General features: G+C 40.5%; 1 protein-coding gene across 4 annotated transcripts in view; it reads left to right on the top strand.

The window, feature by feature from the left end:
• PLEKHM3 (pleckstrin homology domain containing M3) overlaps positions 1-14174 on the top strand; it is a 102189-nt gene that overhangs the window by 58595 nt on the left and 29420 nt on the right. For all 4 annotated transcript variants that reach the window (XM_061607820.1, XM_061607818.1, XM_061607819.1 and 1 more), the window contains one exon: positions 1324-1387. In XM_061607820.1, the coding sequence (XP_061463804.1) occupies positions 1324-1387 (64 nt within the window). The remainder of the gene's footprint in view (positions 1-1323; positions 1388-14174) is intronic.

The following is a 14174-nucleotide window of genomic DNA, read 5'->3' as shown; positions in this document are numbered from 1 at the left end:
TATGTCCACAACGAAGTTTAATATTAACCAGTTTAACATTATTAACATCGTTTGTGGACCATGACTTGTCAAGAAAATAAACAAAGATGAAGCAGAACCAGGATACGTGTTGACAAATACAGACCTACAGATCTGTTAAAGATGCCACTATTACTCCCAAATTTAAAATGGGGTCATTTGGCTTTTCATTTAAAGTTGTGGAATTTTGTGACTGGAAACAAATCTTTAATATTCTCTACTAACAAAACAGTCTCTAGGAATGACAGGGTTCTAGGAAGATGGTGTGCATTTATTGTTGGAGCCACCAGTATTCACACTTCCTTGATGTTGTAATCACAGCTCTTGGCTCGGAATATATCATAATTCCTGGAAGTGTGTATTTTGAGCTAAAATAGGTTTTAAAACACATATTTACATTCATTTTTAATTGTGCATTTTTGTATATGCACAGAAATAGGATGCAGTCGACTTTTGAGTGATCCTGGAGGAAAATAACACAAACCGGAAATAGATTTATTCATCCATTACTAGCATAGTAGTGTTTGGGTATATGTTTAAAAGCCTGACATTCCTGACTCAGATTTCAGCTTAGCCATGAACACACTGGATATTTATTATTATTACTATTATTACTATTATTATTATTATTATTATTATATTCATTTATATCCCACCCCAAAACGTACAAAAAGTTATTGTTAAAATGTAATTAAACTGTCTATAGAATTAAAACCATTTAAAACCTATCCATCAAAAAGCCAAAGACAAACAGAACATTCTATTTCTCAACCACTGTCTAACTCCATCTGTATTCTTTCAGGATAATGCTTGCCACTCTTTAGGAATGTTGTAAGAATTAATATATGTGGTTTTGATTAATTAGAAAAAAACTGATGTCTAAATACTAAGTTGTACTATTGCAGTGTGACTTTCCAATATGCCCACAATATGTAAGATGTGATATGCAAGACAGCTGCACCAATGAGAAATGCACGCAGAAGGAGTTTACAAAAGTGTAGAAATAATGAACATAGATGAGAGGCTGTAGTTGCAGCTGCAAAAGATTTACTGTATTAATTCTTCCTATGGGAGAAGGAAATAGCCTATACAAAATACTATGAAGTTAGTGAAAGTAATACAGACTATCTAAATAAAGTTTTTAAAACTGGGTCATAGATGGGAGATTTCCTTTCCAATGGAGGATGAAGAATTCAGTGTCTCCCCCCCCTCCCCCCAGTATCTTACAGGAAATTTCCAAATAAGCCTTTGTGCTCTGAAAACTATAAAAATTCTCACTTTTTATTGTTTGTTTTTTCCTTCAAGAATTTTCCCCAGAGAGTATCTTCTTCAGCAGATCCACCTTTATTCCCTGGCAGACCTACAGCAGGTAAATGACGTCAGTTTGTTCAGATACTGGGCTTTATACATACTGCTAATTCAGCATCAAACTATGTCTTGGTGAGTCTTCCCACGCCAAGAAGCCTTCCTCAAATGATGTCTCAGAGAAATGTCTTAGTCATAGCTAGCTCATTTATAGCTATTATCTTAAGCATAAATGATTTGTTGCCATTAATGCTTTTTTAAAATTACAATTAAAGATATCATAAGCTGGTACATTTTCTGTCCTTAACCTGAATAAAATCTATGTGGGTATACAGCTATAGGACAAAGGAGCTTGCACAGTTACAGGCTTATGAATGGGAGCTGATACAAGTGGTTAAAAGTTGTGAGCCAGGAAGACCCCAGTTTAAATCTCAATCTGTGAATTCCATAAATGGCCTTAAATGGGCCATCATTCTCTCAGGCTCAGACCTTCATCTGTAACTTGGAGATCAAAATACTAGCCTGCCTAGTTTTACAGGTTTCTGAGACACTGTGTGTGTGTGTGTGTGTGTGTGTGTGTGTGTGTGTGTGTGTGTGAGAGAGAGAGAGAGAGAGAGAGAGAGAGAGAGAGAGAGAGAGAGAGAGAGAGAGAACTGATTGTGAATGCTCCAAAAGCATTATAACACAGTGGGTAGGAGAGCCTGGCTGGGAATCCAGAGTCTGTGAGTTCCAATCCCCGCTTGTGTCTCCTGGGTGTCAAAGGCCAGCTAAAGATCACCCCCACAGGGAGTGGCTCAGGGGTGACGTGCCCTGCCACCTGGGCAGCCGTGGGCAAGCTCCCAAGGAGCCCAGTTGCCCCCCAGCTGGCAGTTGTGGACAAGGAAGGGGGTGGCTTGTGCAGCTGTGGACAGCTGAGCAGGCCCTAGCCAGGTGGGGAGGACTCGCCTCAGAGGGAGGCAATGGTAAACCCCCTCTGAATACCACTTACCATGAAATCCCTATTCATAGGGTCGCCATAAGTCAGGATCAACTAGAAGGCAGTCCATTATGTAAAATTCTAGATCATTGTTAATGTGAGCTGCTGTATCACAGAAATGGCTTGTGCTGGCCTTTATTCTACATGGGTTGTGACATATGAAGCAGCTTGAGGTGGAGGAGAGAGACGTTTGAGGCTCCAATGACTTGTCTTCTGGCAAAGTTTTGGGATAGGAACAAGTGAACTGTTCAAGGGAACAAACTGTCCTTGGGAGGGACCAGAGAGGTGTACAGTTACAAGAGTCATATTGCATTCATTTATTTAGCTGCTTCTTGATATATTTCTTTGTGCTGATATACATTGACTTTATTCCCCTCACTCCTTGCACCCCAAACCTTTCATCATGTAATTCAATTACTTTTGTGGCTTGGGTGAGTTAAATTGGATTTTAATCTGACTGGATCCTTATTATCAGCCTAGAGATTCTTCCCCTCTTCCTCCCCAATTTCATTACTTCTTTAGTTAGAAAACTGGCAATCCAATTTTATTCAAACTGAAGGTATATTAGAAATGGGGTGATAGGATTGAAAAAGCAAGATTATGGCCCTGTAGGTGATGCCTCAGCTGGATCCTTATTCAGGAAGAGTGAAATTCTGCATTTTATTTATTTATTTGTCTGTCTTACATTCATGGGACCAAAAATGGTATATGTGTTGTTCCAAGGAAGTCTCACGTGCAGGCACTGACCAGACCCAGGCATGCTTATCCTTAGCAGAGGTGATAGCTGCATGTGCGTTCAAACCATATCCTGGAAAGAAAATCAGTTTGAATGAATCTTTAAAAAAAAATGCAACAAAAAAAGGAAAAAATAAGGAATCTTAAACCATTTTGTATACTGTTTTTTGTAGAATTTGGAAACAGATTTTCTATTCATGATACATTTTAGGAAAGTAAGAAGAGCCATACTGAAACAGACTAGTCCAGCATTCTGTTCTCACACTGGCCAGTTAGATGCCTGTGGGAAGCTCAACAAGCAGGCAGGTCTGGTACCAGCAGGCAGCCAGGTTGGGCCCTAGCTAAGGGCCCCTGTGGCCCAGAGAAGCTCCTGAGGGGCCCTTCCCTAGGGTGGAGGGATGGCTCTCCCGAGCCATGATCTGCAACAGTGTCAGGTCATGTGACAGATCACGGAGTGGGGGTTCCCAGGCACACATATAAACACACCCTGATATAGGCAGCACAAGATTCAGTAAAACCACCTGCCCCACCTACCTCTCGCTCCATTGCGCACACCTGCCATCACCCAAGATGACAGCTGGGGCATTCCTAAGGAGTTGACACCCCCACCGCTATCTTGGGTGATGACAGGTGTGTACACTGAGGTGAGAGGTAGGTGGGGCACGTGGTCTTACTAAATCTTATGCTGCCTATATCAGGGTGTTTATGTGTGCCTGGGAACTCCCACTCCATGATCTGTGGCATGACTTGACACTGTTGCAGATCGTGGTAGTAAATTCCATAGTTTAACTATGTGCTCTGTGAAGAAATATTTCCTTTTTTCTGTCCTGAATCTTCATACATTTAGCTTCATTGGATGGCCCCAGGTTTTAGTATTATGAGAGAGGAAGAAAAACTTCTCTCTCTACACTTTCTCTACTTCATGCATAATTTTGTACACCTCTATCATATTCTCCCTTGCTCGTCTTTTTTGTAAACTAAAAAGTTATAGCATTGTAAGCGTTCCTCATAGGGAAGTTGCTCCAGATCCCTAGCATTTTGGTTGGCCTTTTCTGAACCTTTTTCAATGCTACAATATCCTTTTTGAGACCTGGTCCAGAACTATATACAGTGTTCTAAGTGTGGTCACACCAAAGATTTGTCTAAGTACATTATTATATTGGCAGATTTATTTTCAGTTCCTTTTCCTATGATCCTGAGCATGGAATTCACCTTTTTCACATCGGCCACACATTGGGTCAATATTTTTTGAGCTATCCAACACAACCCTAAGAAACTTTTCCTGGTCATTTAACTGCCAGTTCAGACCGCATTATTATATATGGGCAGTTTTCAACTAAATTCTTGCATTAGCGGAACAACTTCAATTAGCGGAAGGGGGTTTCATCCCTTTCTTCCCCTACATGTGCTCTGCACTATCCCCATAACTGCTCTGGAGGGCTAGGGAATCCCCAGGATTTAGAGGAGTGCAGGGGGAAGATGGGGGGAGAGTGTTCCCTTGCACAAAGAAAATTCCTTGTGGTGATGGTACGTTCAGCTTAGAGTTGTACTCAACGTAGTGCTATGTGAGATAAGGATTTCCCCCCCCCAGTGTGCATAACTTTACACTTGTGTACATTGAATTCTATTTGCCATTTTAACAACCATTCACCCAGATTGGTGAAATCCTTCTGGAGCTCCTCCCAATCCCTTTTTGTGTTTACCAACTTGAATAATTTAGTGTCATCAGCAAACTTGGCTACCTCACTGCTCACCACTAATTCCAGATCATTTATGAACAAGCTAGAAAAGTAAGATCTCATAAAACTGTGGAGAAACTGCTTGTGGGGTAGAACTGTAACCTGTGCTCTGAAGAGCTGTCGTTACCTTACTACTAGAAACCTCATAAGATGCCATACTATCTTTGCAAATGTTAAGTGTATAGATTATGGTGCCAAAGTTTTCCCTTTTCATCCTCTGCCCCCCCCCCATCCTGGCAAGCAAGGTGCCTAGAAACCTGCTGGATTTTGTCTTTGTTTTTTAAATAACACTTTTTCTTAGGATTCCATGTTAGCTACCTATGGTGTTTGGAGCCAGTTTTGTACTCAGCAGTATTGTCAATGTTATGCAGATATCTAGACCTTTTTACACAGATCCAGTTAACATTAATCAAAAGGCTGCAATCAAGCTAATGGCTTGCCGCCCTGGGCTCCTACTTAGAAGAAGGGTAGGATATAAATCTAATAAAATAAATAAATAAATAAATAAAATTTAAGACCCACTGATGAAAATTCCCACTTAGTCTTCCCAATTCCAGGGAGAACATGGAAGCTGATAGATCTCAAAATTACTTCATTTTGTGGATGGGAAAGAGGTCACTGAAGTCTCTCAGTCCAGGAAATATACCTGGGTCTTGATATGGATCCTCAAAATGTGGGTTTATAGATATAGACGACAAACTAGGAAATGTGGTAGTAATGGGTGACTTCAACTACCTGGACATAGACTGGCCGCATATGTGTTCCAGTCATGACAAAGAAGCAAAGTTTCTAGATATTCTAAATGACTATTCCCTAGACCAGTTGGTCATGGAACCGACCAGAGGGACGGCAACCCTGGACTTAATCCTTAGTGGGGACCGGGACCTGGTGCGAGATGTAAGTGTTGTTGAACCGATTGGGAGCAGTGATCACAGTGCTATTAAATTAAACATACATGTAACTGGCCAATTGCCAAGAAAATCCAACACGGTCACATTTGACTTCAAAAGAGGAAACTTCACAAAAAGGAGGGGATTGGTAAAAAGAAAGCTGAAAAACAAAGTCCAGAGGGTCACATCACTCGAAAATGCTTGGAAGTTGTTTAAAAACACTATATTAGAAGCTGAACTGGAGTGCATACCGCAGATCAGAAAAGGTACCGCCAGGGCCAAGAAGATGCCAGCATGGTTAACGAGCAAAGTCAAGGAAGCTCTTAGAGGCAAAAAGTCTTCCTTCAGAAAATTGAAGTCTTGTCGGAATGAAGAAAATAAAAAGGAACACAAACTCTGGCAAAATGCAAGAAGACAATAAGGGATGCTAAAAAAGAATTTGAGGAGCACATTGCTAAGAACATAAAAACCAACAACAAAAAATTCTATAAATACATTCAAAGCAGGAGACCATCTAGGGAGGCGATTGGACCCTTGGATGATAAGGGAGTCAAAGGTGTACTAAAGAACGATAAGGAGATTGCAGAGAAGCTAAATGAATTCTTTGCATCTGTCTTCACAGTGGAAGATATAGGGCAGATCCCTGAACCTGAACTAACATTTGCAGAAAGGGATTCTGAGGAACTGAGACAAATAGTGGTAACGAGAGAGGAAGTTCTAGGCTTAATGGACAATATAAAAACTGACAAATCACCGGGCCCGGATGGCATCCATCCGAGAGTTCTCAAAGAACTCAAATGTGAAATTGCTGATCTGCTAACTAAAATATGTAACTTGTCCCTCGGGTTCTCCTCCGTGCCTGAGGACTGGAAAGTGGCAAATGTAACGCCAATCTTCAAAAAGGGATCCAGAGGGGATCCCGGAAATTACAGGCCAGTTAGCTTAACTTCTGTCCCTGGAAAACTGGTAGAAAGTGTTATTAAAGCTAGATTAACTAAGCACATAGAAGAACAAGCCTTGCTGAAGCAGAGCCAGCATGGCTTCTGCAAGGGAAAGTCCTGTCTCAGTAACCTATTAGAATTCTTTGAGAGTGTCAACAAGCATATAGATAGAGGTGATCCAGTGGACATAGTGTACTTAGACTTTCAAAAAGTGTTTGACAAGGTACCTCACCAAAGACTTCTGAGGAAGCTTAGCAGTCATGAAATAAGAGGAGAGGTCCTCTTGTGGATAAGGAATTGGTTAAGAAGCAGAAAGCAGAGAGTAGGAATAAACAGACAGTTCTCCCAATGGAGGGCTGTAGAAAGTGGAGTCCCTCAAGGATCGGTATTGGGACCTGTACTTTTCAACTTGTTCATTAATGACCTAGAATTAGGAGTGAGCAGTGAAGTGGCCAAGTTTGCTGATGACACTAAATTGTTCAGGGTTGTTAAAACAAAAAGGGATTGCGAAGAACTCCAAAAAGACCTCTCCAAACTGAGTGAATGGGCGGGAAAATGGCAAATGCAATTCAATATAAACAAGTGTAAAATTATGCATATTGGAGCAAAAAATCTGAATTTCACATATACGCTCATGGGGTCTGAACTGGTGGTGACCGACCAGGAGAGAGACCTCGGGGTTGTAGTGGACAGCACGATGAAAATGTTGACCCAGTGTGCGGCAGCTGTGAAAAAGGCAAATTCCATGCTAGCGATAATTAGGAAAGGTATTGAAAATAAAACAGCCGATATCATAATGCCGTTGTATAAATCTATGGTGCGGCCGCATTTGGAATACTGTGTACAGTTCTGGTCGCCTCATCTCAAAAAGGATATTATAGAGTTGGAAAAGGTTCAGAAGAGGGCAACCAGAATGATCAAGGGGATGGAGCGACTCCCTTACGAGGAAAGGTTGCAGCATTTGGGGCTTTTTAGTTTAGAGAAAAGGCGGGTCAGAGGAGACATGATAGAAGTGTATAAAATTATGCATGGCATTGAGAAAGTGGATAGAGAAAAGTTCTTCTCCCTCCCTCATAATACTAGAACTCGTGGACATTCAAAGAAGCTGAATGTTGGAAGATTCAGGACAGACAAAAGGAAGTACTTCTTTACTCAGCGCATATTTAAACTATGGAATTTGCTCCCACAAGATGCAGTAATGGCCACCAGCTTGGATGGCTTTAAAAGAAGATTAGACAAATTCATGGAGGACAGGGCTATCAATGGCTACTAGCCATGATGGCTGTGCTCTGCCACCCTAGTCAGAGGCAGCATGCTTGTGAAAACCAGTTGCCGGAAGCCTCAGGAGGGGAGAGTGTTCTTGCACTCGGGTCCTGCTTGCGGGCTTCCCCCAGGCACCTGGTTGGCCACTGTGAGAACAGGATGCTGGACTAGATGGGCCACTGGCCTGATCCAGCAGGCTCTTCTTATGTTCTTATCCTAAACCCACTTACCTGGGAGTAAGTCCCATTTAACTCAATGTGACTTACTTTTGAGTAAGCATGTAAAGATTTGCACTGATGATAATAATAATAAAAAAACAGGCTCCAGGTCAAGACTTTCCTCTTCTCCGAGGCATTTTAGCATGTGTTTTTAAATTGTTTAAAAAATTTTAAATTGTGTTTTAAATTGTTTTTAAAAGATGTGTTTTAAATTTGTATGTTTGTTTTTGATATTTTTGGTTGCTGTAAACCGCCCAGAGAGCTTCGGCTGTGGGGCGGTATACAAATACAATAAATAAATATTAAATAAATGTCTACTCAAAAGTTAGTTGCATTGAGTTACATGGGGCTTACTCTCAGGTAGTAGTGTAGGTACTGCTTACCATACATTTGAACATAGCAAACCTGTTTTGAATAAACCTTGTATAGGTGTATGTTGCACACATTCCATTTTAATACCACAAAAACTAGCTTTTCCTTGTGGTAGTGGAATTGTGTGAATGTGACTTTAAAAGCGGCTGAATGAACAGGTGTTTTGCCCCAGGTGGTGGTGGTTGCAGTGTAATTATAGGACAATCAAAGATAAATCCACTACATAATAGCCTTTAATGCTCCTGTGTTCCATGAACAGAATAGTGTAGTACAAAGGAGAAGGTGTGAAGTAAGAGGAACTTAATTCTGGTAAAGCTGTCAAAGTACTAATAATACCGCTTATTCTTCTCATAATTCAGAAAACACTGTGGGTGCAAATAAGAGTGCCTCAGCAGGCCTGAACTCTAACCAAAGAAACAACTGGACAACAAACACATACGCACACACACTTCAGTTGCACATATTCCATAGTACTAGTAATAATAATAAATAAAGTAAAACAGTTTCTCCCATCTTACTGCTTAGCCTCAGGGCCAGTTCTAAAGGGCAGCCAGGTGGGGCACTGGCCCAACGGCCCCTGGAGCTACAGGGGGCCCCTCAGCCACCCCTCCACTCCCCTTCCACCATCTGCAGCCCCCCACGCCCCCCACCTACCTGTCTGCTGTCTTTTACCGTTGCCCTTAACGAAGATGGCGGCCGCAGTTTCCCTAAGGTACTAAAGCCCCTGCTGCCATCTTAGTTGATGGCAGAGATGCGTGCACGCACGCACACACACACACGCTGGGGCCCAGGGCAAGATGATGCCCAGGGGCTCTGGCATTCCTGGAGCCAGCCCTGCTTAGCCTAACCAGGTTTACAGGTGGTCCAGCTAGACAATCCCACTAGGCTGCTTGTGTGTAGACTTATCCTACTCTTTATTGCTCCCTTATTGGCTTACATAGGCAAGATAACAAATTAAGAGCATTCAGATTTAGCACACAGAAAAATAAAATTGTGTTAATGCATCCCATTGCCTCAGCCATAAGCATGTTGACCATAACCCTCCCTTGTTTTATAAACCCCTTGATGAGCTGAGTAAATGAGATATAAAAAGCTTATTTCATCTGACTGTTCAAGTCTCCTGTGAGATAGAAACAAGGAAGTGCTTTTTGCTAGTGCTCTAAACTTTATATATTTTGAGTAAATTAAATTATTCCAATAATTATTTGATAGGGACAGATAAGAGTCCATTTTATGTACTGAGTTTATAATACAGTCTTGCAAATAAATTTGTCAAAGTTTTTAGCTTACAAAAACTTTTTCCTGTTTGCCTTTGTAAGTATTTTCTTTCCCCAAAATAAAACAAAACTCCTTTTGTAAATTGTTACACTTCCATGCCTAATAGGGTTGCCAGATCTCCAGTTTTTGTCCGGAGACTTTGGTTTTTGACCTCTCTGGCTCTCTGGGTGAGTCACCTTAATCTCCAGACTCTTAGCTTTCATTTTAAAAAAATTAAGTTTCAAAAGATATAAACCAAACTGTAACCTACCCCCCCAACTTCTGTTAGTATTGACTGCTCTAATCCCTGCCCTTTCAGGTTTTTAGCCAATAAGTGAAGTCAGGGTTGTGACTGACAAGATGTGTTGACCCCCACACAATACCTAAACCCCCATTTCAGGTTCTGAAAACAGTTTCCTTTTCCTGCTTGTTTCGCATCAGGAATTCAGTAAATATATAGCTTTCAGCAGCATAAAGAGTACTTTCTCTGTATAGGATTGGGACTTGCTTCTGAGTAAACATGCATAGGATTGCACTACAACAGAAGATCACAGCAGGATCTTGATGGACATACACAGTAAACAATTTTTGTTTGCAGATTTTTTAATTACTTGCAAAAATGGCATATTATACATTTTATCTTTCAATTTTTTTAAAAAAGTGTACATGCTACAGTGTTATACTTTTCTAATTAAGGAGTCAAACAAGTTTAAATTTTACTGGACTGTTGAAGAGGGCAGTTTATTTGTCTTATTCATAACCTGTTTGAAAACCTTCCCAATATGAAGCTTTTCTGGGAGTAAAACTGCAATGCTGATTCCTCACACCCAGGAGTTAACCCCATTGAATTCAGTAGGACTTACTTTTGAGTAGATATGGTTAGGATTGTTCTGAAAATCAGTGGGATTTTTGAGTGAACATAGAAAGGGATTGTGTTGTAAATCTTTCTCTCCCTGATCGTTTTTTAAAATAAAGCAGTTAGGCAGGGCTTATTTAGATGTCACTGCTTTTATTTGGCAGGAAACTAATACTTCTAAAAAAATGTTCTGCAATGGCCAACTGGTTTTGACAATAAACTATTATATGGGATGTATGTATTTTTACATCTCCAGTGTGTGTGTATATGGAATATTTCCAACAACCCTGTGAGGTAGGGTTGGAAACCAAGGCAGCTCACAACAAGTATAAAACAGTTGCAAAATAGCTTAAAGTGGCATGATTCTGAATTTTGGATTGGGTGAGTGAAGTTCCTTATCACTGAATTGCAGTCCTGTGCATACTTCCTTGTCTGAGTAAGCCCCATTGAATACATTGGGACTTGCTTCTGAGTAAATATGCATAGGATTGCACCTTGGGGTGGTCATGGTCCCCCTCTGTTGTTTTCACCCTGAGGGGCAGATTAAGCTGAGAGATGGTGCGTAGCCCATGGTCACCCAGTAAACTTTGTATCTTATTTCCATTTTAAAATCTAATTGAAATGATCTATATGCAGGCAAAGTTTATGAAGTAATGCAGATCCACATAATACATTTAAAGCACATCCAACCCACATATAAAGTGCATCACTTCCTCCAAAGAATCCTGGGCAGTGTAGTTTCCTCCTTACAGTTAAAGTTCCCACCACCCGTAACAACCTACAGTTCCCAGGATTCTGTGGTGGGATTCATGTGCTTTAAATATATTATGTGGATCTGCCCTAGTATGCTGTGCGTTCATTAGTGAAATGAAAATAACAATTTTAAAAGATACTTTTTAAAAACAGGGCTGTAGCTCAGTGGCAGGGCACCTGCTTTGCATGCAAAGGTCCAAAATTCAATCTCCGGATGAGACTATTGCCTGGAATCATGGAGACCCAATGCTAGTCCATGTCAGCAGTACTGAGCTAGATAGTACCAAATGGCCTGACTCAGTATAAAAGAGGAAAGAGACCCAAGGGCCACAGTGACTCCGAAATTTATTTATATATTTTATTTACAACATTTATATACTGCTTTATTATAAAAAACCTCAAAGCGGTTTATAGAAGGAACTAAGACAATAAAATGATTGGCAAAAACAGTTAAAGACAGGTATTTGAAAACATTCAAAATAATAAAACCAACAATGAATTAAAAACAGATAAAAACATAATAGCTTCTACGTGCCTGGGTAGGCTTGCCTAAACAAAAATATTTTTAGCAGGTGCCAAATGAGTACAATGAAGCACCTGCCTAATGGAAATAGGCAGGGAGTTCCAAAGCATTGGTGCTGCCACACTAAAGGATTGATTTCTTACAAGAGCAGAACAAGTACTATGTGGCACCCGTAACATGGAAACCACACCTTGAACTTAGCCTGGTAGTAAATCGGCAACCAGTACAGATTTCAGAGCAGAGGTATTATGTGATGATAGGGTCTCACTGATGTCAGAAATTGTGCCGCAGCATTCTGCACTAACTGCAGCTCCGGGTCAGGTTGTGATGCATGGGGATTTCTGTGACCTTGGCTGACTGGCTGCCAGGATTTTTTTAGTTTTGGTTAGGAACCCTGACTGATGGGATGCTGAGTTTTCTGTCTTACTCATAGGAATCTTCTTGTGGTTGGTATGGTACTGCATTTATGCAATCATCGCTGTCTTTTTCTTTTTCTATGCATTTCATTTACCTCTGACCTTACTCCCTTACATCCATAAAAGCAACAACAGTGGTTCCATGTGATCAGCTCAACCCCCTTAAACCCACTGATGACGCACCTTGTTATTTGCATGATGGTTTGTTTCTTGCCCAATAGTGGTAAAAGAGAATTCACATACTGGGAAGTGTAGCTTCAGTTGCTGCTGTTCCCAATCTGCTGCCTGTGAAGGTAGACCAAACCTTGTTTGTTTTCTTTCTGTCAATTATAATTTACTGGAATTGGGTTGGCTGTCAAAGTGAGTTTATAGCAGCCCACAGAGTAGGCAGGAAAGAGCAGAGCATCTTCTTAACTCTTATTCATTTCTCAAACCTATCTCTGCAGTGAACAGTCAAGTCTGTAAAGAAGTTTGGAGCAGCCATGTTAAAAGGCAGGCAGGGCATTCCAGGCAGGGGATTGCCAACCTTGCTTTGATATGGATATCGTTGTAGAGGATCCCTAATCAAGTTTTACCAACAGCACAATCCTAACAATATCTAGTCAGAATTAAGTGCTGTTGAGTTCTATGGGGCTTATTCCCTTAGTAAGTGTGTTTAGAATTGCAGCTTTCAGGAGCATCCATCTTTAGTCCCGAGTGCCCCCATCTAACATCTCTACAGCACTAGGCCTTCTGGTGACTGGCCTGGCCTGAGGGCACCTAAACCTTTCTTGCCAGAAGCAAGTACACTAGATTAAATGTTCCTTACTCAGACTCTCTAAGCAGGTGAGAAGGAATGATCCTGTCACTTCAGCTGGACCTGGAAACACCTTCATTTAACTAAGATTTCTATCTCAATTTCCAGATAGAGGAAAAGGTGGATGTTATCCAATAAGGCAAATAGGTAAAAGGGGGGGGCACCCCAGGATGACAAGAAAGCTTGAGTGAAAATATATATGTAAATTCACAAATTTTTATTCCAATTTCAAGGATAAAAATGGTCTGCAAAAAAGCCCAATGCGTTTCGGCTAATGTTGTATAACCTTCATCAGGGGCTGTAAGAAACAATTATATACAGGAGTGACTTTACATTTTTTGCAAACTATCATCATACAGTTTTGTTTTAAAAAACAATGGGGTTGGAGTACATATTATTCTTTACTCACATGACTGTCTATATTTTTTCTTAAATCAAAGCTGTAATGGATCAGATTCTTTCCACAGGATTGTTGAGAATCAGCAGCACATTCATCAGGGCAAATCTGATAAGTGTGTCCATTGTAAGTGGTGGGATAAAATGTAGTCGGTAGCAAAGTACTTTCAGCTGGGATAAAATGCATGATGTAATTGCAGTCTAGGGATCTTGTGTAAAGTGCGTATCTTTACATTAAGGGAAGAAAATCCAGGTCCTCATTCAGTCCATTTGGGGAAAGGGTATTCAATTTGAGGATCCATGCTATTTCTCTTCTCATGAGTATATTGATTGATTGATTGATTGATTGATTGATTGATTGAAACTTTATTTTTACCCTGCCCTTTTTCCAAACTGGAACTCAGGATGGCTTACAAATAAAACTACATGTAGTTAAAAACATAGAAAAACATACAATTAAAATACAATTAAACTATGCACAACCTTAAAACCTTAAAAGATACTTAAAAATCTAAAAACAATTTAAAATAATAAAAATAATAATATAAAACAATAAAACAAGCCTTGTAAAGCCCAATCCTAAACACCTTCTATCCCAAAAGCCTGTCAGAATAAAAAAAGTCTTTACTTGCCGACGGAAGGATGGCAAGGAGGGGGCCATTCGTGCCTCTCTAGGAAGGGAGTTCCAGAACCTAGGAGCAGCCACTCAGAAGGCCCTAT

This window comes from Rhineura floridana, chromosome 2, assembly GCF_030035675.1.
Source record: "Rhineura floridana isolate rRhiFlo1 chromosome 2, rRhiFlo1.hap2, whole genome shotgun sequence".
NCBI lineage: Eukaryota > Metazoa > Chordata > Lepidosauria > Squamata > Rhineuridae > Rhineura > Rhineura floridana.
The sequence above is the reverse complement of the archived record's forward strand: the minus strand, read 5'-3'. Positions and strand labels throughout refer to the sequence as shown.